At 39.9% G+C, this 25,229-nt stretch overlaps 1 protein-coding gene across 1 annotated transcript in view; it reads left to right on the top strand.

The window, feature by feature from the left end:
- Positions 1-3,666: 3,666 nt before the first annotated feature.
- NDFIP2 (Nedd4 family interacting protein 2) overlaps positions 3,667-25,229 on the top strand; it is a gene marked incomplete at its 5' end in the record, with an annotated part of 62,233 nt that continues 40,670 nt past the window's right edge. The window contains one exon of the mRNA XM_082675570.1: positions 3,667-3,987. Within this exon, the coding sequence (XP_082531696.1) occupies positions 3,667-3,987 (321 nt within the window). The remainder of the gene's footprint in view (positions 3,988-25,229) is intronic.

The following is a 25,229-nucleotide window of genomic DNA, read 5'->3' as shown; positions in this document are numbered from 1 at the left end:
GCGGACTCTCAACCACTGCACCACCAGGGAAGTCCTCTGCTGCTCTTTAATTGGTGGGAATCTCAACAAAAATCCTACACATGTATACACAGTTTAGCATACCTGGTTAGAGGTTCAGAGGAGGATAGGGAGGATAAGAAATTGGTTTACTTCTGGAGCGAATGCCTCTGCTTCTGGGAAGGTAAGAGGGATTCCCAGTGGGAAGTATGTCCAGGCAAAGGGGTCCCTGTGACTTGGCTTGACAGCATCACTTTAAAGAACAAAATCAAAGTCATTCTTAACAGGAAGGCTGTAGATACATTGTGTCCACATGAGAAAATGGTAACAATGGAGGGTACTGAGGGTTATTCTGGAGATGAAACATCAATTATGTGAAAGGGCAGTTGTAGTCATTGAACATAATTTTGATAATAACGTTCTATCACTTTATATCTTATAAAAAAAAGTTGCCTGCCAACATTTCAGTTCTACTACAAGGATCAAGCCATCAGGCACAGCAATTGTCTTCTGACAGTGTGCCCTGAGGGGGATTCAGGATGGAGAAAACCAGAAAACATTCTGTGCTTTGAATATACTGGCCCTTAGATAGTTAAGATGCACATCTAAGGAAAAATTTCAAAGGACCCCAGATTCTTGCATCTTCCCATACGTAGATAAGCGCTAAAATCATTTTAACTTGAGATGTCTGTTCTTTGTGATTAGCAGTAATCTTTTTATGCTTGACTACATGTTTTTCCCAGCAAAAATAGTTCATAGATATCCTGGCTCCGCCCTTGCCTCTTCGGAGCAGTTCCTCAGAGCTATCTGAGAAGCTGTCTCAGAGCTGCAGTCCTCAGAAAGTTCCCTGAGTAAAACTTAACTCACAACGTTTTGCGTTTTTCTTTCAGTCGACAATATTGGTACTTGTCTAGGTTGGGCTCTCGAGGAAGCAGATGCTGATATGAAGTTATGAGTGCAGGAGCTTTATCGGAGAGTTAACATCTGTGAGAGCAAAAAGGATTGGGTGCGGAGAGCTGTCACATCATACTGCAGAGCTGACAAAATCTCAGCTAGTTCAGCAGGGAACTCTGAAGCAGAGATTGCCCCTTAAATGGGTCCAACGTGAGGCAAAAGTGGGGCTAGACTACTGCCTTGTTTAGTAAACAGCAGGGTGCAACCCTGAAGACAGCATGACCTCAAGGTAGAAAGCCAAGCCAAGGAAACATCAACAAAACTAACAGCTGGATGGCGCTAGGCAGAGTGTGCTTTCATGACAGGGACTCCAGCCATCTTATCTCCATGTCTGTCACACTGGCAGTGTGGCACTAGTTAACTTTTTGGTGGCTGTGTATTTGGAGATGAATATTGATTAGGCCAGAACAAGACGTGTTAGTGAAGTGTACTCTAATTCTAAAATCCCACTTGAGTTTATAGTGGTAGACCACCACCAATTCCTTAGGTAACTAGACTTGTCATCACCAAAAGATTAAATATCAAATTGTCACCACCAAAAGATTAAATATCAACATCTCAAATGTTGCTTAAGGGCTCTAGAATGATAAGAATATCATTACCCCCATATCTTCCCCAAAAAGTTGCTCCTAGTGGGACAACTCAGGGCCTCTGCTTGTGATGGCCCATTACAGGTCACACTGGCTTCGTGGAGAAATGGGCAAAAGGAGCTCAGAGTAGCTCTTTGGAGAACAATGAGAATCTCTTATTTCATACAGATCAAGGAGGTGGCATTTAAGGAAGTCAGATTGGCTCTTTGTGACACATCACTTTTTTTTTTTTTTTTGGGTCTTCTGCAGAAATTTCACAGTAGTGGTGGACAGAAAGAGACAAGACTTGTTTTGTTTGTTTCTTTGTTCGTTTTAAGGGTGTATTATACCATGGTGCCTAATATAGTGGAGGCTCTGGAGTCTGTCACTACTTACGAGTGATTTGGCTTTGGACAAGTGGCTCTCGGTGCCTTAGTTTCCTGATTTGTTAAACCGGGATTGCAATCGTGCCTACATCATGGAACAGTTGTGAGGATGAAATGAGATAACACGTGCAGTTCCTGGCTTGGGAAGGGCTCAATACGTATCAGCTGTTATTCTACTTCACTTTCCCCTCTTTCTCTTCCTCCTCTTCACTGAAGACCCCCTTTCCTGTTGAATTTTGTCACCTCTCTAGATTAGCAAAACATTTACAAAACTTGGGAGGAGAGTAAAATTGAAAGAATTTGTTACTCTAACAAGATTTAGGATGTTTGCTTTTTGTCAGGACATTGGTTTTCACCGGTATGTTCCCATTACTGTTCGGGTGTGCTAGGTGTAAAGAATGGCCTCTGTCCTGAGCAGCAGTCTATTTGAAAAACAAATGGACATATAAATGATTAATGAAAGTGCAACTGCATATAAAAGTAAGTTCTAAATGAACCGTACAGACCATAAATGGTGTAGGAATCTAATTTCATTTTGCTGAACTGGGGATTGTTTTGATCATTGAAAGGTGATACCATTTGGGGTGAAATTGTGAGAGTGAGCGCTTGTACAGTAACACAATGAAATGTCATGTTTATTATCTTAGAGTCTAAAACACATTAAGTTAGACCTAAAGAAAGTTTAAGGACATTTAAGTATGACAATATCATTGCCTCTTATTGTTAGCCTATTAATTAACACTCTCTAACCACCAAATGTGTCAAGACGGCAAAAATACGAAGAACTGCTCATCTATTTGAATAAAGCAATCAGAGGAAGGCTTACATTTTTTCAGCTGATCTCTCAATGAGTTTCTCTCTTTATTGTATTTTTGCTATTTTAATTAGGTGATCAGGCCCACCCAGTAGCCTTCTTCATTCCAGGAATCTCCTTTGGCGATTCAGGAGGGAAGTTAAGTAAAAAAGATAGCTGAGCCAGGTCACGTGGGATCATAGTTTTCAGGGTATAGAAAGCAGGTCTTTGGGTTAAAGAGTACGCTGCCCCATCATACTCTTCTACTTGCTAGAGAAACATGCTTTGCACCCCGTGGGAGATACTCACACATAGTAGGTCATGTGTGGTTAACCGGATACTGAGATCGACTGACAATGTTAAACACGGAGTAATTCCTTACTGTTAAACCCTTTGGCATTATTGATATGAATATGACCACAAGAGTCCTATATTGTTTCATTATTTTCTTGTATCCTTCCAGCAACCTAGTGCTCTAGAGGCTAGAGGCCTCTTTCCTTGGCGAGATACATGAGTATGGCTGAAGAGTCCCTGTTGGATTCTTAAATCTCTTACTACCAGGAAGGGGACAAACAAAACAAGCTGACAAGACATCCCTTAGCTCACTGATGATTCTGAATAAGAGTTTTAGGAAGGTCCTAGAGACGGATCTCTGTGCCTTGTCCTAGGCTGGGTGAGTAATACGAGGAAGTGTTGGGAAACAGGGTGACCTGTCCTCAGGTGTTCTAGGAATGCGTCCCCGCTCTCCTCGACATCTGTATCTGTGCGCTGTGACTGTGCCTGCGCGAAACCCGTCCAAACAAAAAGACCAATCAAAGACGGTGATGTTTTTTCCCCTGATCCTTTTGCCACCGCCCACTCCGGACAGGCTGACAACCTAAATTGCTCCCTGGGACTTGCCTGACTTTTCCACCTCCACCCACCCAGCTAAACACCGCCCCCCGCCCCCCGCCAACTCGCGACGCGGATGGGACGGCGGAGGACCCAGCGAGCATGCGCGACCATCCCGAGCATGCTCAGTAGCGCTTGCGGTGCCCCGGCCCTTCGGCCCAGAGCTGCGGCCGACGCGGAGGTTTCGGCGGCTTCTGCGGCCGTGACGGGAAGTGAGGTGGTGCGGCTGGGCGACCGCGGCGGCACAAACAGAGGCGGAAGGGTCGCTGCGGCGACGACGTCGTCAACCCGGGTGACCGAGGGGGCTGAGCGCCGAGGGCACTCGCCCGCTCGGAAGCCGGATCCCGAGCCGGGCAGGATGGATCATCACCAGCCGGGGACTGGCCGCTACCAGGTGGTGAGTTTCTGGCCCCAGCCCGGGCCTCCTGCGCCGCCGAGGACCCCGGGATTGCCCCCCGCCGTGGCCCCCAGAGTCCCTTTCCTCGGGTTATTCGCGGAATGGAGGACGTGCTGGCTAATTTATTTTTGGCTCTTCTGGCAGGACCTTTCTTCCTTCACACCTCTCGGATGGAGCCTGCCTGTGGCTCCTTTGAGACCTTTCTTTCCACACCCCAGTCTCCTTCGAGGTCCCCATCCCTCCGCTGTTAGATACCCCTACGCCTCCCTTTAAAACTTGTATCTGTTTTATGTCTCACTTTCTCGATCATTTCGTTATGCCCTGACCCAGACACTTCAGAGATATTCCTGCGGATTGTATACTGGAAATGAGTTCACAATACCTGCCGGGAAGGTGTCGCCGTCATAGATGGAGTCGGTGGGGAGGAGGCAGGTGTAAGCCCTACGTAGGGTGGGAAGTGGATTTGGTAAAAAAAAAAAAAAAATGTGGGCTTAAAAATCGTGCAACTGTAGAGAATAGTCGTGGGGCTGAACTTGTTTCTCAGTTCTAGTTAACCTTGTCATTTTGTCCTTTTCTGTTTTGTTAGAATTAAAAGTGATTGCCTTCTGTTTTCTATCACTTTTTTTTGGGGTAGGAGGGGAAACAGGAAGTTTTACTTAAAAAATGCTAATCTTGTTTGAAAATTTTTCTTTAAATACAAGGTTTTCCAGCTTAACCGTATAAACCTTTGTATGTTGAAATGAGTGAAAAGTGCCCCTCTACGTTTTCCGTGTCAAATTTTCTAATTTTTTTTTCTCTGATACTAATTCCGGTGGTGTCATTGGAGATTCCTACGTAAACCTTATTTAAAAAATGGACCCAGCAATAGTTGACTGTTTCGTTGCAGCTAGGTAGCATGTTATTCTGTAAACTTTGAGGTGGAAATTTAGTTAAACCTATTTACTGAGGGAGAGGAGAAAAACATTAATATGGAGAACCGACGATGCAATTTAATAGTACTGTTTGTGAAATTTACAAATATAGATATGTTAGTGCAGATTTCATGTTTCAGATCTATTTGCACAGGAGACACTAAGTTGTGAAGTAAAGAATTTCTATTAATAAGTGTATTTTGACATATGCAAAGGCTACTGAAAGATGAAATCCCAATGTATGTAATTTTGCTTTTTTTTTTTAAGATAAAAGCTCAGGAGGCTTCCACTTCATCTGGTTTACATCCGGTAAAACCTCCAAATGATGTATATTCTGAATTCTGTGAAAATTTATCAGTATTTTTGGAATGGTTTGGAAAATATTGCCAGTTTGGGAAGGCATTTTTCAGGTTGTTAGTGTATACACATTTTATTTTTTAAGGCATTCCTATTTTTGCAGATGTTAGTAAAAATAAAATGCAATAGGTAAATATTGAATACCTATTGCATTTACTAGTGGGGTTTCTTTTCTCTAATCTCTTTTCTTTCCTGTTGCTATTTGTTTCCCTTAATGGTGTTAACTGATTCGAATTCTTTCTCTTTGGGGGTTTTGCTTATCAGAATCCACCATGTTCACATATGAAAATCACTGCTCAAAACATTTTTTTTTTTTTCGGTACGCGGGCCTCTCACTGTTGTGGCCTCTCCCGTTGTGGAGCACAGGCTCCGGACGCGAAGGCTCAGAGGCCCTGGTTCACGGACCCAGCCGCTCTGCGGCATGTGGGATCTTCCCGTACCGGGGCACGAACCCGTGTCCCCTGCATCGGCAGGCGGACTCTCAACCACTGTGCCACCAGGGAAGCCCTCAAAACATTTTTAATTGATGTATTTGTGCCTTAAAGTAATTTATTATAGTGTCACATTTGCTTTCAGTAGTTATGATTATTATTTTTAAGAATTCCTAACACCAAAATGTTGGAAATTGCTGTCAGCTTTAAGATATTTTCTTTTTCTCTACAACTCCTTTCAAAGTAAGTGGACAGTATCATTTTTTTTCTTTTTTTAATAAATTTATTTATTTATTTTTGGCTGCATTGGGTCTTCGTTCCTTCATGCAGGCTTTCTCTAGTTGCGGCGAGCGGGACTGTTTGTTGTGTGCGGGCTTCTCATTGCAGTGGCTTCTCTTGTTGCAGAGCACGGGCTCTAGGTGCGCGGGGTTCAGTAGTTGTGACTCACCGGCTCTAAAGCACGGGCTCAGTAGCTGTGGTGCACGGGCTTAGTTGCTCCGCAGAATGTGGGATCTTCCCGGACCAGGGCTCGAACCTGTGTCCCCGGCATTGGCAGGCGGATTCTTAACCACTGCGCCACCAGGAAAGTCCCGACAGTATCATATTTTATTGCCTTTTTTTTTCCCCCCAAACTGGAGATGTGTCCCACAGAGACTTTGGATGGGTGGAGGCATTCCTTCAGAGCAGAGGGCAAAAATCTGCCCTTCTAAAGATACTTCTTGCTTCAAGTAGGCAGGACATCAATTTGTTTTCCTTGTAATGTGAAGTGTTTGACAATCTTAGTACAGTTTACATTCAGATTTTGATTCCAATTCCTGTGTAATTACATGGTAATTTCATCTGTCTAGAATAACTCTTAGTTTTGTTGAGAATGGCCTGATTAGTAACTTTACCTAGGTATATGCCCCCCACCCCAAACTACTGGAGATGTGTCCTACATAGACTTTGAATGGGTGGAGGCATTCCTTCAGAGCAGAGGGCAAAGGAAAAAAAAAAAGCATCTGAGTTGGTTTGCAGCAAGCTAGGGACCAATCTACAGCTTACAGCTCTGGCTTGTATAATGAACACAACTGTTGTGTGGCTGACTTTAACTCAATTTTGTTTTTTTTAAAAAACTCTGGAATGATTAATAACAATGGAGCAATAAACAGGTTCAGTTGTTGAATGTTTAGAGCTGACTAAGTAGGAGACAGGAAAACATGCTTGGTGTTGAAATGGTACACGATATTAATTTTCCACTTATTCATAGAGTTAAATTTTAGCTTTCCGTATTGGTAAGTTAATGGTGATGCCTAGGACCATCAGAATGACTTACTACCATTAACCAATTCACAAGCTTTATGTGGAAACTACTTTTTCTGTGATCTCTCCTCCATTGTTAAAAGTGTCCAAATTTTGTTAAGTGATAACAATGTACAGAGCTACAAATACAAAAAGCCTTGACTTGTTACCCTTCTAATTTCAGAGAAAGCCAGGTAGTTCCATTGTGTTATGGGACATTCAATTTTGTCTGGTAGGAAATGGGCAGTGTTGCCAAACTATGAAGTAGGTGACTTGGCTTGGAACTGTTATGCCACATTCTAAGTTTGATGTTCTCCCTTTTAAAGGTTTTGTGTATGTGAACCACCAAGCTGACTACTAAGCTTTCAGAGGTATTCTGTGTATAAGTTAAATTGGCACTGTGGATTGCAGCAGTAGTTTCCCAAACTGTGTCATTCAGAATGATGATAATAGATGGTCTTAGAAGATTTATAATATATATTAGCATATAAAGACATACATTTGTACATTTAAAACCATGAGAGCTTCTGGCGTAAAGACGGTGATTTGGATTTGTTTAACTTAGCTCTTCCTAAACCTTGACCACAGATTTTTAGAGAAAACTTTGATTATATTAACATTTCCAAAATGTTAGTTTTCTATAAAAATAATGAACTATCCATACTGTGATGATATAGATACTTTGCTGTTATATATGAATTAGAGTTGCCCTTGATAAATCAGCTGGTAAGGAGGTTGACTATTAATAGTTAACAAAAACCCTCACATCTTTTAAAGTTATCTGGGCTTATATTTAGGTTGTGCTGATTACAATTTGTGAGCCCTTGGCTTAGTTACATAGCATTTTGAAGCCTCAGTTTCCTCATATTAGTACCTACCTCATTAGGATTATTATGAGAATTATATAATGTAGTGCAAGTAAAAAATACAGTGTAGAGACTGGTACATGTAAATATTATGAATAATGTAAGGTAAATAAACTATGAAATATTGTATATATTTCAGTTTTTGCTAGTGACTATGTTTTTGTCTCTTGTTTTATTTAACAACATGAATATCAACCAGTTCTTTGTTGTCCATGTCAAGAGCAGTGAAAAGTCTTAAGATCTGATTTTACCGTGTTTACAAGCTGATAGTCTGTTAATTTTTCATGGTTGCTGGCAGAAAAACAGGAGACTCCCAGGTCAGAAACAAATGACATTATTACTCACAGCCCTGCAGACTCATGAACATCAGCATATTTGTGCTGGTTTTCCTTGTAACCAGGTCCCATGAGGGTGATGGGTCTAATGGAAGAACAGAGTGGATCACAGCTAAGGAACTCAGGACCAAGGGTCTAGCACTTTTTTTTTTTTTTTTTTTTTTTAGCAAGCTGCAAACATTGTAGCAAATAACAAACAAGCTAGTTCACCTCTCTCTGAGAGGCAGTTAAATGCTGTGGTAACCTTGACCTTCTTTCACTCTCAGCAAGAATGTGCAGGGACACTCAGGCCCATAGCAGCCTGCCTTACCCAAGAGTACATTTTATGGATGAGATAATATATGGTGATTTTTAGGTGCAGTTGTTTACTTTTGTTTTCCATTTTAAAGAAGTATTTCAGTCTTTTACTTTATGATGCTCCCTAGTTTTGCCTTCCTCTCTTGGCCCAGCTAGATTCCTTTGATCATCACTTGTTTGTTTCCTTTGAACTTATCAATATCCTTTATCTGGTTTACATTCTTACCACACCTCTTTTACATCATCAAGTTCCATTGCTTAATCTATTAGGTACTTTTCGGTTCTCTTCTTGCTTAAGTTCTTTTACGTTGACATTGTGAACGTTCTCCTTGAAACTCCTTCCTCATTCCTGAAATGAAGGAGCTTTCTACTCTTTACTCCCCTGACTTTCCTTCTCTGCATGAACTCACTTTGTACTTACTCCTCAAATGTTGATACTTTCTATGGCATGGACTATTGTAATAACTTGCTTAGTGCTTTCTTCCTTCATCTGACCATCCTTCTGTGTATTGTTTGCGCTGCATAAATTGTATTTGTAGAATATAAATTTGATTTTCATTTCTTTGCTTAAAAATCTTCAGTGGCCTCTTACTGAATATCCTCCCCTGCCACTTTAACATTAAAACTTTCAGGGAATTCACTGGTGGTCCAGTGGTTAGGACTCTGCACTTTCACCGCAGGGGGCATGGGTTCGATCCCTGGTCTAGGAACTAAGATCCCACAAGCCACACAATGCAGCCAAAAACAAAACAAAAGAAAAAACTTTCAAATATATACAGAAGTTGAAAGAATTGCAGTTAACTTCCATATACCATATACCAGTTGTAGGGTCTACAATTCCCAACATTTTGTTGCATCTGTGTTATCGTATATCTGTCAATCCTTCTTCTTCTTATTATTATTTTTTGAGCTTATTTATTTATTTATTTATTTATGGCTGTGTTGGGTCTTCGTTTCTGTGCGAGGGCTTTCTCCAGTTGCAGCGAGCGGGGGCCACTCTTCATCGCGGTGCGCGGGCCTCTCACTGTCGTGGCCTCTCTTGTTGCAGAGCACAGGCTCCATACGTGCAGGCTCAGTAGTTGTGGCTCACGGGCCCAGTTGCTCCGCGGCATGTGGGATCCTCCCAGACCAGGGCTCGAACCCGTGTCCCCTGCATTGGCAGGCAGACTCTCAACTGCTGCGCCACCAGGGAAGCCCCTCCATCTTATTTTTTGAGCTTTCAAAATAAGTTGCAGATATCAGTGTACCTCACTGTCAACCACATGCTTATCATCAGCCTAGAGTTTAATATTTCTTTATGGTTTTTTTCCTTTAGGATAACATTGACATATAGTGAAATGCACAAATCTTCCATGGCCAATTAGATGAGTTTTGACAAGTACATACATCTGTGTAACCCAAACCACTTTTGAAATATAGAGCAGGGATCAACAAACTACATTCTAACTCTTGTTTTGTAAATAAAGTCTTGTGGTAGCACAGCCATGCCATTCATTTACAGTGGCAGAATTGGGTATTTGAGGCAGAGCCCAGAAAGCCTGAAATATTTGCTATTCTGCCCTTTACAGAGAAAGTTTCCTGACCACTGGGAAAGAACATTACTGTCACCCTAGAAAGTTCACTCATGACCCTTCCCTGCCCACCAGGTGATCACTATACTGTTTCGTTTTTCACATCGAATGAGCTTTGCCTATTCTAGAATCATACAGCATATAGTCTACAAAGCTTCTTTCACTCTGCAAGAAGTTTAGGAGATTGATCCTGTTATTGTGTGTATCAGTAGTGCATCCCTTTTTATTGTTGAATAGTATTTCATTGTATAACTTGTACGAATATAGGACAGTTTGTTTATCCATTGCTCTGTTGATAGACATTTGGGTTGTTTCCGGTTTTTGGCTCTTACGGACAAAGTGGTTAGGAATATTCTTGTGCAAATCATTTTGTGGGCGTACGTTTTCATTTCTCTTTGGTGGAATTACTGGGTAATAGGGTAGGCGTATGCTTAATTTTATGAGAAACCACTAGACTTTTTTCCAAGTCTGTGTACCATTTCCAAGTGTACCACTTTACACTTAGACCAACAATGTATGGAAGCTTTGGCTGCTTCACCACCTTGCCAAAAGTTTGGTGTTTCAGACTTTTTAATTTTAGCCATTCTGGTGGGCTTATTGGATTTTTTTTATATGAATTTATTTATTTTTGGCTGTGTTGTCTTTGTTGCTGCACGTGGACTTTCTCTAGTTGCAGCGAGTGCGGGCTACTCTTCATTGCTGTGTGCGGGCCTCTCATTGCAGTGGCTTCTTTTGTTGCAGAGCACAGGATCTAGGTGCACGGGCTTCAGTAGTTGTGGCACATGGGCTCAGTAGTTGTGGCTCACGGGCTTAGTTGCTCCGTGGCATGTGGGATCTTCCCGTAGCAGGGCTCAAACCCATGTACCCTGCATTGGCAGGCGGATTCTTAACCACTGCGCCACTAGAGAAGCCCAGGCTTATTGGATTTTGAAGTATAAATTTCTGTTCTTAACATACAGGTTCCTTGAATGGACCTTTCCATACCTATACAATGCCTCATTTTAGCAATCCCACTCCCCTCCTCCCCGCCCCCTTGCCTGTCTTAATTTTTATGCACTAACTGCTGGAGTTCAGCAGGGTATACTTATTATTAGCTTCAACCATAATGTCTTCTCTCTTACTTACTTCCCTGCCTTTACATGTGTTTATTTCTCACCTAACGTTCTGTACCACACCCCTGTGGTTTGTTTGCCTTATAAAATCCTGTTCCTAGATGTAAAAACTCCTACGAAATTATAATTGGAAGAGGGAGGCAGGGTGAGTTTCTTGCATCTGTCATCTCTACATCACGGCAGAGGAAAAGTTGAGAATCACAGCATTAGAGAACTTGTTACACTGAATTGTGTTTTTGTGTATCTTTGTGTACCTTCTAGACTGCTGCTTTTCCTCAGAGGTGCTTCAGGGCTCTGTGAATGTCTGATTTTTATTTCATCTTTAATATAGATTTTAAACTTTTAAAATACTGTAACTCAGGAAATTCACTCTCAGATGTGTTTAAAACCAAGTTTCCATAGCTTGAAGATTAGTATTATGTTAATTTGTGTTGCCAGGGTAATTTGGTTTTGAATGGACCCCACATGGAAGTTTCTCTGGCTGTTTCTGTGCATGTAGCAATAGTAACTGAGAGTGTGTCATTAGTTTGATTGAGTACAGTTCATTTTAAAAAAATTATACAAACGAGTAAGCTACTTTAGAGCACCTGAACGGTGCTGAGTCAGATGCTAGCCATCACTTAGGCATATTTGAACAGTACATGATCCAGTAATGGTGTAGTATTTGTGCAGTAACAAGTAAATGCATTGGAATTGTATCCTGAAAATAACATATTATAGATAGTTTATGTGTGTATCTTGTGTTTTGAGTGCCTCTTGTCAGATTTATATTTAAGATAAGGTATGGGAGCAGTTTTTAGATATCATTATTTTTTGTTTGTTTGTTTGTTTTTTTTGCGGATCTGCGGGCCTCTCACTGCTGTGGCCTCTCCCATTGCAGAGCACAAGCTCCGGACACACAGGCTCAGCGGCCATGGCTCACGGGCCCAGCCGCTCCGTGGCATGTGGGATCTTCCCGGGCCGGGGCACGAACAGATATCATTATTGATTAACTGTGAAACTGAGGTCCTATATCTCATTTATTCAATATTAATTTATAAAGTATCTCTGTCAGTCAAATTCTGTTTTAGGTGCTGGTGAACAAGACAGTTAAGTTCGTGTCTTATGGCTCATACTTTGGTGGAGGGGAGGCAGATAAATAAGTGAGCATAATTTCAGATAGTAATAGGTGGTTTAAAGAAGGTAAAGCAGGATGATGGTATAAGTAATACATTTTATCGATAATAAAATAGCAATAATAGAATAATAATATCTTTTTGCATTATGTCAGGAATATGCTGAGAGCTCTGCTATGTGCTTTACACACATGAGCACATTTATTCCATAGAATAATTCTGTGAAATAGGTAATGTTATGATCTTCATTTTGCAGATGAAAAAAATGAGACATAAAGAGGTTACATATATACAGGCATGTGTGTGGATCTAGGTGTGATGGATCTGGTATTCAAATCTTGGTGTTTTAGTTTTATATTGCTTTGTAACAAACTACTCAAAACACAAGCATTTTATTATGTTTCAAGATTCCTTGGTTTGGCTCTGATCAGCAGAGCGGTTCTTCTGTTCCATGTGATGTTAGCTGGGGCTCCAACCATCTGGGGACTTGATTGGGTTGGAACCTCCAAGATGACTCATTCCCTTCCCTAGCAGTTGTTGATGACTGTTGACTGGAAGCTCAGCTGGCACTGTTGAATGTTGATCATTTCAGTTCTCCTCTGTGTGTCCTCTTCATGTGCCCTCTCAGTGTGACCTTGACCTTTCACATCACAGAAGGAAGAGGAAGCTGCCATTCCTCTTAAGGCTTCAGCTTAGAACTCCAGAATGTCATTTCAGCTGCATTCTGTTGGTTAAAGCAGCCGTAAATCCAGCCCAGGTTCATAAGGAGGGGAAATAAACTCCATTTCCCAATGAGGGAGAGGCAGTGCACGTACATGGAGGCAAAAAATTGATGGTGGCATCTTTGGAGATGGTATGCCTCACCAGTGGGTTTGACTCCTCAGTGGATTGGAATCAGGATTATTAGGAAACTCTGTCCACTCTGCAGGTGTGACACTCAGGCCAAGACTTGATTGAAATGTTCTAGCTGATGAGTATTTCAGGTGTGATGAGGGCCTGTGGTGCAAATGAGCTTGTTGGTTTAAGAAATAAGAAGAGAGCTGTGTGCCTAGAGCAAGGTGAAGGGGGATGGCTCAGTGGAATGGGACAAAACAAAGAAATCAATTTTATGATAGATTTGATAGAAGAATGGAACTCTCGTTTGTAATTTTTGTTTCGTGAAAGCAGTCAAGTCCGGTTACATACCTTGCAAGGTGCATTGCCAGATGAAAACGTGGGGTCCCGGCCTTGGGTAGGAAAGCCAGTCTCCCCTTCCGAGAGGCCTGCTGTCTTAGCCCGCAGCACCCCCAAGGGATTGCAGCCTCCATGCCAGGACTTGCTAGATACTGCTTTACTTGGGAATGTATCATGGTGACGCCAGCCTGGGATGGGCATAGCTACCACCTTGCCGTACTCCTAGTCAAGAGGTGGTGAGTTGAGCTGAGCCAGGGCATTCAGCTGCCTGAGAATCTTTCCTGGGGAGGCAGACTGCCTGTGAGCCGAGGCACCAGGTCCCTGGCACATGCTTTTTTGTCCCATTGGAGTTCACTTATAAAACTTGGATTCAAAGATAAAATTATTAAGAATTGAAAGGTGACCATAGAGCATTAAACCCCAAGCATGAGGCCCTCCTGAGGCAAGGTTCCACGTGACTGCACTGGCCATGTGTTTGTGAAGAGGGCCCTGAAAGGAATCTCACTATGACGGTGGTAGTGGTGGTGGTGATGATCTAGAACCAGGGGTCAGCAAACTTTCCGGTAAAGGACCAGATAGTAAATATTTTAGGCTTTCCAGGTCATGTGGTCTGTGTCACAGCTGTGTGCCAGATCTGCTGCTTTAGTGCAAAAGTATCCATACTTAATATGTATACAAGTTAACATGGCTGTGTTCTAATAAAACTTCACTTACAGAAACAGATGGTGGGCTGGATTTGGCCTGCTAGCTGTAATTTGCCTACCCCTGGTGTAGATGAAAGAGGAATGCACCTCATAAAGGCCTTAAGTTTGGGCCTGTTGCAGGATGCTTCTGACAAATTTTTATTTCACTGAGTCTTGAAATAAACCCTTAGGAACGTGGTAAAGATTGTTTTGCATCACTTACTTTTTGTACCTGGTAATCAGGCAGGCACTTGGTCTATCACTAGAATTGGTGTGGAGACCCCAGTTAGAGTATAAAATTTCCTATGAGAACAGCAAAGACAAGTTTCTCATGTCTGATGGAATCTTCATTCTGTTGGAGTGGTCACCTCATTGAGGCCATTTAAAATCACAATACCCCCTTCACAGTACTCCCTAGCCCCATTTCCTGCTTCATTTTTCCCATAGTACTTATCACGACCTGATAATTTCAAATCTTTTACGTGTTTAATTCCTACCTCCTTCTTTCCCCTGAGCGTAAGCTTCATGAGGACAGGTATGTTTTGTTCACTGCTGTATGTTCCAGTATCTGGCATATGGTAGGCACTTAGGAAGTATTTGATAAGAATGAGTGAATGAGTGGTGCTAGCTCAAGAGCAATTCCATAGACTCAAAACGTTGCTTATGTTATTTTATTCTCTTATTTTTATAAGAATTCTTTTTTTTTTTTGCTACTGAGACTTGGGCTCTCTCAGATTGTGTGTGTGTGTGTGTGTGTGTGTGTATGTGTGTGTGTGCATGTTTTGCATTACCTTACAGCTTAACAGTATGTTGCTTAGTGTCTGTGTCTCTCTCCTCCTTCCTTCTCTCCCTCTCTCTCTCTCTCTCCACACACACACACACACACACACACACACACACACACGCACACATTTTTATAAGAATTCTTTTTTTTTTTTGCTACTGAGACTTGGGCTCTCTCAGGTTGTTTGTGATATATGATTGGCCCCATAGGGTTGTTCAGTAAGGAACCCATGAAGCCATGTGCAGTGGTCCTGCTTAGTACCTTCATTGACTATGGAGTTGTGGGTACTGCTTTGATTTTTCTCATCTGCTTTATATTGCCTACTTAGAGACTATTTTCTTTTTATTCTTTCCTTAATGTCACACCTACATGCTAAAACACTGTCTGATTATATGTGTATTAATAATATATTATTTTAGAATTTTATACATATTCTACATGTGTAGGCCTGACTTAAATTTAAATAACTATGGAATACATTCTGCTGACCTTATTAAATGTAAATTTACTCAAAAGATCCTTGTGATTAAGGCTAGCCTATCTACCATTTGGTTATATAAATCATCCTCTATGTTTTCATGCCATGTTGTTGTTATGGTTTCTTCCAAAAGTTTGATCACTTAGCTGGAATTAAGGTGTAGGTAAAATTCTTGTTAAAGACATGCCAAGTGCAAGTTGGGAAATACTGCAAGTAGTCTAAGATTTACTATCAGATTATTTCAAGGTTTTGACTTTTAAGATTTGAATATCAGCAATTTAGTATTTTAAAAGTTTAGAAATGTGCTGTGGTTTAGTTTGTCTATGATGTTTCTCCAGACTTACCCTTTACATTATGTAAAGAAATTGTGCTATTTGGCAGAGGCTTTGAGAATAAGGAAATAAACTGGATAGTTTTACTTCTTTACTAATTTTGAGGCTCGTAGGACTTGTAGCCTGTTGGATGTTAGACTGAAGAAATCCAATAGTTTTTAGAGAACATTTGTTCTCGTTTGGGTAGGGCATTCATTTATATCAGCATGACTTTTTGTGTGATTTCCCCACAAGGGGAAGGATTAACACTGGAAATAACACTTGAGACCCTTTTAAGTTTTTGTTTGTAACCTTAGAGAACAACATGAGCCTCCACTAACCTCACCTTGCTTACTTTGTTACTGCCCTGCACGCGTGCCGTGTCTTGAACTGTAAACTGTAATACTTTTGTTCTCTTGCCCTGCTCCTCTCCAGGCACCACTCCCGACCATGATCTCCCCTGCCTTCGGACTCTTCTGGCTTTTGAACATGTGATTGCCCTTTTTTCTTTTCGTTCTGCTTCCTCCGGGATGAATTTCTATTCTTTATTCAAATCTGTTCAGATGTTCTTTTCTCCAGAAAACCTTCCCTCACCGTCTCCATTTCCTCCCTTTTTTTTTACCAAGTTCAGTGTATTCTTTTAACACTGTGCACTTATCCCTATCATAGTCCTTATTCCATGGTATGTATTTTGTAGGCTCAGTGGGAAGTAGGACTTAGGTCTATCTTGTTTATAATAGTATACAGTGTAGTTCTGGGCCCATTATATAGTGCCTTGTAAATACTTACTGAAGAAATAAATGAATGCCGTTTCTGAATGATTTCAAGTGTATCCATGAGGTTACTGATATATTTATAAAGTGAACAGTTTTCCAGAGTTCTCTTATGTAAAAGTAACAGTATGTTGCCCAGCCCATACAGTGTTGATATTCTGAATATCCATAATTAGGGTATGTACTTTGCTTTTAGAATAGTACCGAGAAACCTGTTTAGATGAATTCTGGTAGTTTTACATAATTCCTCATCTGACTGGTGACTTGCATTTGCCAGATAATTAACCATGGGTAGGTTATTTGGCTTACTTATGGAAAAAGGAAAATAAATTGTTTCCAGATATTGTGGAAGTAGTTAGTGATCATTTTCTTCAACCGTCTCATTTTACAGAAGACTGCCTGAGGGAGGTTCTGCTTAAGGTTATGCAGCAAAGCTTGGAGGACAAATTTTATTCTATTACTTGTAAACATGTCAGCTGAGCTAAAAGGTCCTGGGAAACAGAACTTTCATTATAGTTAACTTTCTTTAATTGACGGCGATGCCAGACATGAGGAGCATGGATGGTATAGGATGAGCCTGGTAGTTTCCAATCTTGGCGTCTCACTTACAAGCACTGTAACCTTGGGCTGATTACTTAACCTCTGTCTGCCATAGCTTCCTCATCTATAAAGTAAGGATAGTATAGGTACTTCCCTCATAGAATTATTGTGAGGATTAAGTGTATGAAAAGCTCCTAATATTTGGTTAAATTGATAATAAGTGTTCACATTTTATGACTTTTATTTCTTTATTGATTTTAAATTTTTAAATTTTTATTGAGGCATAGTTCATTTACCATGTTGTGCTAGTTTCAAGTGTATAGCAAATATATATTGATATATGTATCAGGATATTGAGTATAGTTCCGTGTGCTATACAGTAGGTCCTTGTTGTTTACGTATTTTACATATAGTAGTGTGTGTATGTTAATCCCAAACTCCTAATTTATCCCTCCCCCACCCCCCTTGTGTATCTGTTGTTAATTCTTTGCAGATCCTCTGGTCATTTTTCAGAATTTGCTTTCCAGCTACGTTTTTTTTTTGCATGGTCACATGCACTGGATAAGTATTAGTTCCTTTATTTTGTTCTTTGAAGACATTCTTCCTAGAGCCCTCCATCCTCCTGTTTCTATCTGTAGTATTTGTTCTCTAGGCCTAGTACACAGCTGTCATACTGAGACTTCCCTTCATCACTTTACTATGTTGGATCGACTATTTCTTAAATTCATTTGATTTCCATTTATTTGGGATTTTCTTGTATATCTTTTTAAAAATTTCTAATTTAATTTTTTTGTGGTAAGAGACCGCACTCAGTATGGTCTCATTCCTTTTAAATTTATTGAGACTTGTTTTATGGACCAGTATATTATCTTGGTGATGTATTACGTGTACTTGAGAAGAATGTATATTCTTGAGTTGTTGGATATAGTGTTGTATAAATGTCGTATCAAGTTGGTTCATAGTATTGTTCTGATCTTGTGTCTTTACTGATTTTTGTTTTTGTTTGTTTGTTGTTGTTGTTGTTTTTGGCCACATCACACGGCTTGCAGGATCTTAGTTCCCTGACCAGAGATTGAACCCAGGGCCCGCCAGTGACAGTGCTGAGTCCTAACCACTGGACTGCCAGGGAATTCCTTGCTGATTTTTGTTTTTGTGTTATTCTACTAGTCGATAAGCAAGGGGGTGTTAAAATCTGCTGTGGTTATGGAGTTGTCTATCTCCCTTTAATTATCTCAATTTCTTGCTTCCTATGTTCTGAGATTGGTGTGAAATGCCCCTCTTTATCTCTGGCAGTGCTCTTTGTCTTCAAGTTTGTTTTATTTGATATTAATATAGCCATTCCTGTCTTTTTTTTTTTTATTTCTCTTCTTATTTTTTTCATGGCATATCTTTTTCTGTTTACTTGCAACCTGAGTTCTTAATGTGTGCCTTTTGTTGGTGGCATATAGTTAGATTTTGCTTTTTTATTCACTCTGACAGCTTCTGCCTTTTAACTGGAGTGTTTGTATCTAATGTAATTATTGGTATGGTTGGTTTACTTCTACTGTTGTATTATTTGCCTTCTGTTTGTCCTCTTTTTTTTTTCCTCTTTTCATATTTTTCTGCTGCCTTTTGGATCATTTGATCAAAATAATTGTTTTAGTTTCCTTTTCAAAATTTCTATTGCTTTTTTAAGCTATTCCTCTTTATATTATTATTATTAATTAACATTAATAATATTATTTATCAATTTTTAATGTTAATATTATTATTTTTATTATTTTTGTGCTTGCTCTAAGATTATAATAACCAGTGAAAAGTCAGGTGTGTATATATATATATATATATATATATATATATATATACACATACACATATATGTTTAACATTAATGTCATATGACTTCATGTAAAAAGTAGAACTTTGTGACTGTATACTGTGTACTCCCTTCCCCCTGCCAAACTTGACGCTATAGTTGTCATATGTATTACCTGTACATTCACTGAAATCCCCAACAAACGTTATCATTTTTGTTTTAAATAGTAACACATTTTTTTTTCTTTTAAACGTTGAGCCTTCTTTTAATTTATTTATTTTTATTTTTGGCTGTGTTGGGTCTTCGCTTCTGTGTGAGGGCTTTCTCTAGTTGTGGCAAGCAGGGGCCACTCTTCATCGTGGTGCGCGGGCCTCTCACTGTCGTGGCCTCTCTGGCTGCGGAGCACAGGCTCCAGACGTGCAGGCTCAGTAGTTGTGGCTCAAGGGCCTAGTTGCTCCGCGGCATGTGGGATCTTCCCAGACTATGACTCGAACCCGTGTCCCCTGCATTAGCAGGCAGATTCTCAACCACTGCGCCACCAGGGAAGCCTGTAACACATATTTTATAAAACTTATGAGGAAAAAGAATCTTTTATATGTACTTAGACTTTTACCGTTCCCTATGCTCTCTCTTCATTCCTGAAGAAACAAGTTTTTCTTTACTATCAATTTTTTTTCAGTCTAAAGAACTTCCTTTATCATTCCTTAAAATGCAGATCAACTCTAATCAATTTTCTTTCTTTTATTCGAAACGTCTATTTTACCTTCATTCCTGAAGTATTAGATTTTTTGTTTTGTGGGGCAGTACTGTGCTCCGTAGCTTTGGGATCTCAGTTCCCCTACCAGGGATTGAACCCAGGCCGCGGCAGTGAAAGCGTGGAATCCTAACCATTAGGCCACCAGGGATCTCCCCTATAGATACATATTTTGGGTGTAGAATTCTTGGCCGAGTTTTTTTTCTTTCAGCCCTCTAAGGTTTTGTTCCATTTTCTTATGATGACCATGATTTCTGATGAGGAATCTGTAGTTATTTGAATCATTGTTTCTCTGTATGTAATATATTGGTTTTTCAGGCTGCTCCAATAACTTTTCTTTATCTTGATTTTTAGAAGTTCTATTATTATGATGTGTCTAGGTGTAGTTTTCTTTGAATTTGTTCTGTTTTAGCCTCACTGAGGTTGAATTTGTAAATTTACTCCTTTCACTACTTTGAAGAGTTATGGACATTATTTCTTCAGTTTTTTTTTTTTTTTCCTGCTGCAGTCTGTTATTTCCTTTGAGTCTCAAATGACATGTTTTCTAGACCTTTTAAAGGTTTAGAGTCCCTGTGGCTCTATTTGTTTGTTAGCTTATTTATTTTTTCAATCCTTTTTCTTTTCTCTTCTTTAGAATGGATAAATTCTGTCAATTTAAGTTCACTGTCTCTTTCCTCTATCTTCATTGTGCTATGGATCCCACCCAGTGAATTTTTTATTTCATGTATTTTATTTTTCCAGTCTAAAGTTTTTATTTGGTTCAATTTTTTGTTTTCTATTTACCTGCTGAGATTCCCTGCCATTTCATTGATTTCAAGGTAATATTGCTTTACTTCCCAGAACATAGTTGTAATAGCAGCTTTAAAATCTTTGTATGGTAACAGTAATCTGAATCATCCTAGAACTGGCATCTCTTGATTGCCTTTTCCCTGTGGAGTGATTTATATTTCCTAGTATTTTGTATTTCTGGTAATTTTGGATTTATACTGGATATTCTGAGTGTTTTGCTATGGTACTCTGGAAAATGTAAATACTGTCTCCCATTCTGTGTGCAGTGGTTCAGATCTAAGCTTAATTCCTTAGGCCTTTACTCGTCTGTTTTAGTTCAGTCCTACACATGCATGGTTCAAGGGGTAGTGATTTCCCCTCACTTTCTGGCCTGCCTGGGCTCCATTTGTTGCATGCTTCCTCCGGCTAGAAATAACAAGGGTTCTACTGAGGTTTTAGTAGCCCAAGACAAGGTTCCTCTCCACAACTATGGTTCTGCCTTGCAGCAAAGCTGCAAAAAGAACAAAAAGGGAAAACTCTTTGTGCAGGTTGCTTCTCCAAGGCTTAATTTCCCTCCAAATCCCTATTTTCCTTAATGTTCAGAATGCTCAGATAGTTGTTTTTCATATTTTGTTCAAGGTTATAGTGGCTGTCAGTGGGAGGGTTGGACTGTTGGGGGCTTATACTGCCATGCTGAAACTTGAGCCAACTAAAGATTTTTGAGGTTTTTGTTTTTCTACTCCCTGTATTAACTTTCCTTCTAATATTTTTGTTTTGTTTTTCTTTCATGTTGGAGGTTTTCTTTAAATTTGAGTGTTCTTTCTTTGCTTATTTATATTCTATAAGCTGTGTTTGTGTGTTTTTGACTTGTTAATCAAGGCTTGTGTCACTTCTTGGTGAGCCAGCCTTTTCATTGGGGACCTCCCATATGTCAGGGTCTGCCATTTAGTTAGGAAGCTATGGCAATAGTTAGGTAAGCAATAATGGTGGCTTGGATTAGATAATTAGTGGCATTAAAGAGAAGTAGATGGGTGAATTCAAAGGTGTGTGTAGTGTATGTGTGTGTGTGTGCTTGAATCAGCATCAGAAATACTCATAAGGGTAATCCTGTGGAAGGGTAGATTACTACCTGTGAATTTTTTTTGGAGGCATCTTGACATAGAAAGAATCTGAATTTAGAGACAGTAAAATCTGAAATTGAATCCTGTCTTTGCCCCTAACTAGGTGTGTCAGTTCAGTTATTTAAAGTTTTTCCGCCATACTCACCTCAGAGGATTGTTGTAGGAACTAGAGTAGATGCTATACATAAAGTGTCTTTGTTTTGTTTTTTTAAAGTAACATTTATTGGGCCTTTACTATGTCAGGCATTATTCTAAGTATTTACAGGTGTTACTTTTTGTAATCCTTGTGAAAGCCCTGTAAGAAAATAGACTCCATTTTGTAGATGATAAAAATGAGGTCCAAGCAGGTCACAGAGTTGGTAAGTGCTGGAGTCTAGATTTGAGTCTTAAAAAGTTGATTCCGAAGCCTTTGTACTTAACCAGTATGCTTCATATCCTTAGTCCAACGTAGGTGGTTGAGGATAGTCTCAGAACTGTTCGTGCCAGTATTTTGTTAGTTTGCTTATTGGTACATGATATATTCCTACGTAGTGCTTTTCATTGACTTATTAATTAAAAGCAAAAATTACTGTAGTATGTAATGAAATATTTTTAAGTCCTCTTTTATCAATGTTTAGCATGCTAAAACATTAAGCATACTAACATTTATCAGTGTTTTAGTATGCTAAAACATTTAAGGCTTCTCTTTAAAGGAGAATCCAGTCTTTCAAAAGATAAAGTTAAAAACTTAGTTTACCAGAGTTTCTACCCCTCCAAAACTATTTGGTAAATTCGTTTTATTATGTGTGCTGAGATGGGTTTGCCGACAGTTGGAATTTGAGTACCATGAAGAACCACCTATGCAGTTTCTCTCTGGATAGTATTTTCGCTCTGGTTTCTTCAAAGGCACAAGTTATAACATATTTTTGTCTTGTGCATCTTTGCTCCTAGTGTAAATCCATGCAGTAATGAATTCACGTGTGTGTAAATTTTTACTAGAAAAAGTCATGTCAAGTGTTGTGGAAAATCTTGGTGTAACAGTGTTTTTTTTTCTTTTTTTTAATTGATAAAATACCTTTAGAAATATGGCATTATAGTGATCATTGTAACATGAGAATAAGTATACAGAAATAAAGAAATCAGTTTAGGGACACATAAATGTCAACTTTTTGAGAGAGAGAGTGTGTGTGTATTTGTATGTGTATTTAGCTTTTGATATTATGAAATTATTCAGATTATGTATTTACTTTTATCAGCCAATTTTTGAGGCTTTGCTTTGGCATGTAACACTTTGATGGATGAACCCTCTAACTATTGCTGCCAATGGCATCTTGGCATTTTCTGTGCTTCCTGGGTGACTAATCAACAACAGCATGTCTTGGTAATTGATTTTACTGTATTTAGTTTTGCTTGAGGATTCCGTTCTTAGCTTCTCTGTGTTTGCTGAGGAAAGAACAAAACTAACTCTGAAGAAGGTTCGTATTTCAGGCCTGGTCCTTGCTGGTGTTGGCTCCCTGGTTTACCTGTGATACAGTATGCAAACTTTAATTTTCTTTATTCCCCCTGTTGCCACTCTAGTCATACTGTATTATGCCCTTGCCTCAGAACTCCTAGTTGTTAGAATTTAGAAGTTCTAGGGACTGATGGGTTGGGATTTGCACCTATTTCCTGCACCCATGCTGTATTAGGCATTTAGTAACCATTGGTTGAGCGACTGATAACTGGCTGACTGACTGAAAATGAATGAATTGCAGAAAGAAGATGAGGCTCGAAGACTCAGTCAGAGTTATATAGGAGGTGGTATATCTAGAACTCAAATTTAGATTTTTTGGCATCAAACTATCTTCTATTCATTTAGCAACTACTTGATTATCTTAAAGAATGTGAAATCAAACTAGACAGTACACTATAGTAATTTTTTAAACGACAAATGAATGCTTGTGATAGTAACTTTAACAGTATTACATGGGATTAGTTGTCTTATGCCTTTGCAAATGAAACTAAATCAAACTAATTAATGACGTAGACTGGAGCTTCAGTGTACTCTCTGTGTAAGAGGCAGTATCCACAGCTCTGGATTCAGTTTTTGCTAAGACTCTTTAAAGTTGGCAGAGGAAAGTAAGGACCCCTACAAAAGAAACAATGAATAGTCAAAGGTAGGAGGAAAACCAGGGACTTCCTTGGTGGTCCAGTGGTAAAGAATCCTTCTTACAATGTAGGGGACGCGGTTTTGATTCCTGGTCAGGGAACTAAGATCCCCCATGCCGCGGGACAACTAAGCCCACGCGCCACAACTACTGAGCTTGCGTGCCTCAACTAGAGAGCCTGCGTGCCACAAACTACAGAGCCCACGTGCTCTGGAGCCCACACGCCACAACTAGAGAGAGAAAACCCTCACGCCACAACTAGAGAGAAGCCTGCGTTTTGCAACGAAGATCCCGTGTGCCGCAAGTACAACCTGACGCAGCCCAAAATAAATTAATTAAATAAATAATAAAATAAATCTTAAAAAAAAAAAGGTAGGAGGAAAACCAGAGGAACTACTTTGCTGGCAGCTAAAGAAAAACCAATTAGAACTACACTCAACTGTGTTGAATGTACACCATACCCTCCGTATTCTTGGGTTCTGAAATCTGCGGATATGGAGGACAGACTGTACTATGCCATTTTATATAGGGATCAAAGCACCTGTGGGCCTTCAGTATCTGCAGGGTGGGAGTGGAGGGTCCTGGAATAAATACCAGGATATCCAGGGACGACTGTATTCAAGATTTTTGATAGGATGAGTAGGTTCTTGGATCTAACAATTAGGAAGAAGGTCATTGTTCTTAGTAAGAGCTGTTTGAGTGAAAGCCAGATGGTAATGGATTGGGTAGGAAATGGGAATTAGAAGTGCACAGATTTTTTTTTTCTTCTTCTAGGATGTTTGTTATTGAAGGAAAAGAAGGACGAGATGAGATGGAAATAGTTCAAAAAGCACAAGATAAAAATTTAAATTTTAGCTGTGGGCAGGTTTTTTCTAAGTATGGTGTGAATAAAATATACATGTGGGCAGAGAGAAAGAAGTTAGTGGAGAAAAGAAAGGAGAGACATATCATAAAGAAAAAACAAACAAACAATCCTTTGGGAGGCAGGATCTTCTCTGTACAGTTATTTGGCATTTAGGAGTAAAGAATATAAATGGAAGCCGTACGCTAAATTTAGAGCTTCAGGGGAGAGAAACTGAAGGAGTTTTTGCTTGAAATCCTGTTTTCCTCTGAGAAGTAGGAGGCAAAGATTTGGACTGAGAGTTCCATGGTTGGAAGCGGGGGCTAGAAGAGTGGCGGAGCTGAAACGCCTGCCATGGTGATGACTAGTTCTGATGGCCCTGCTGGAATTGGAAACTAAATTTGTACTTGGCGCCCGTCTATACAGTTACGGGATTTGCTTCTCTCCTTCTACCAGGAGACAGTAGACAGACTCACCCCAAATTGGGTGTTGGTGGGGTAGCTGTGGCAGAGGATATGGGAACTAGGAAATTGAGGGTGAGTGTCATGCAGGTTTTTCACTTTATAGTCCAGGCTACGTAGGATGGAAAGTAAACCAGGTGGCAGCAAATGGAAGGCCCAAGGAATAGACTAAGTGGGAGTAAGGGAGTAAAAGAGGCCAGGAGGTTGTGACCAGGAATTAAGAGGTAGAAATCTAATAGTTTCTAGTAGAAGCAGTTCTAGATGACTCTCAGGTCAGAGAAGTAGAGAACTGATGGAGTTATTAGACCATTCAACTTTGCATATTATTGCTTCCTGTTTCATAGCTGAAGTGTTAAGT

The sequence above is a fragment of the Grampus griseus genome (assembly GCF_964374135.1).
Source record: "Grampus griseus genome assembly, chromosome: 18".
Taxonomy (NCBI): Eukaryota; Metazoa; Chordata; class Mammalia; order Artiodactyla; family Delphinidae; genus Grampus; species Grampus griseus.
This window is presented reverse-complemented; position numbering and strand designations above follow the sequence as displayed.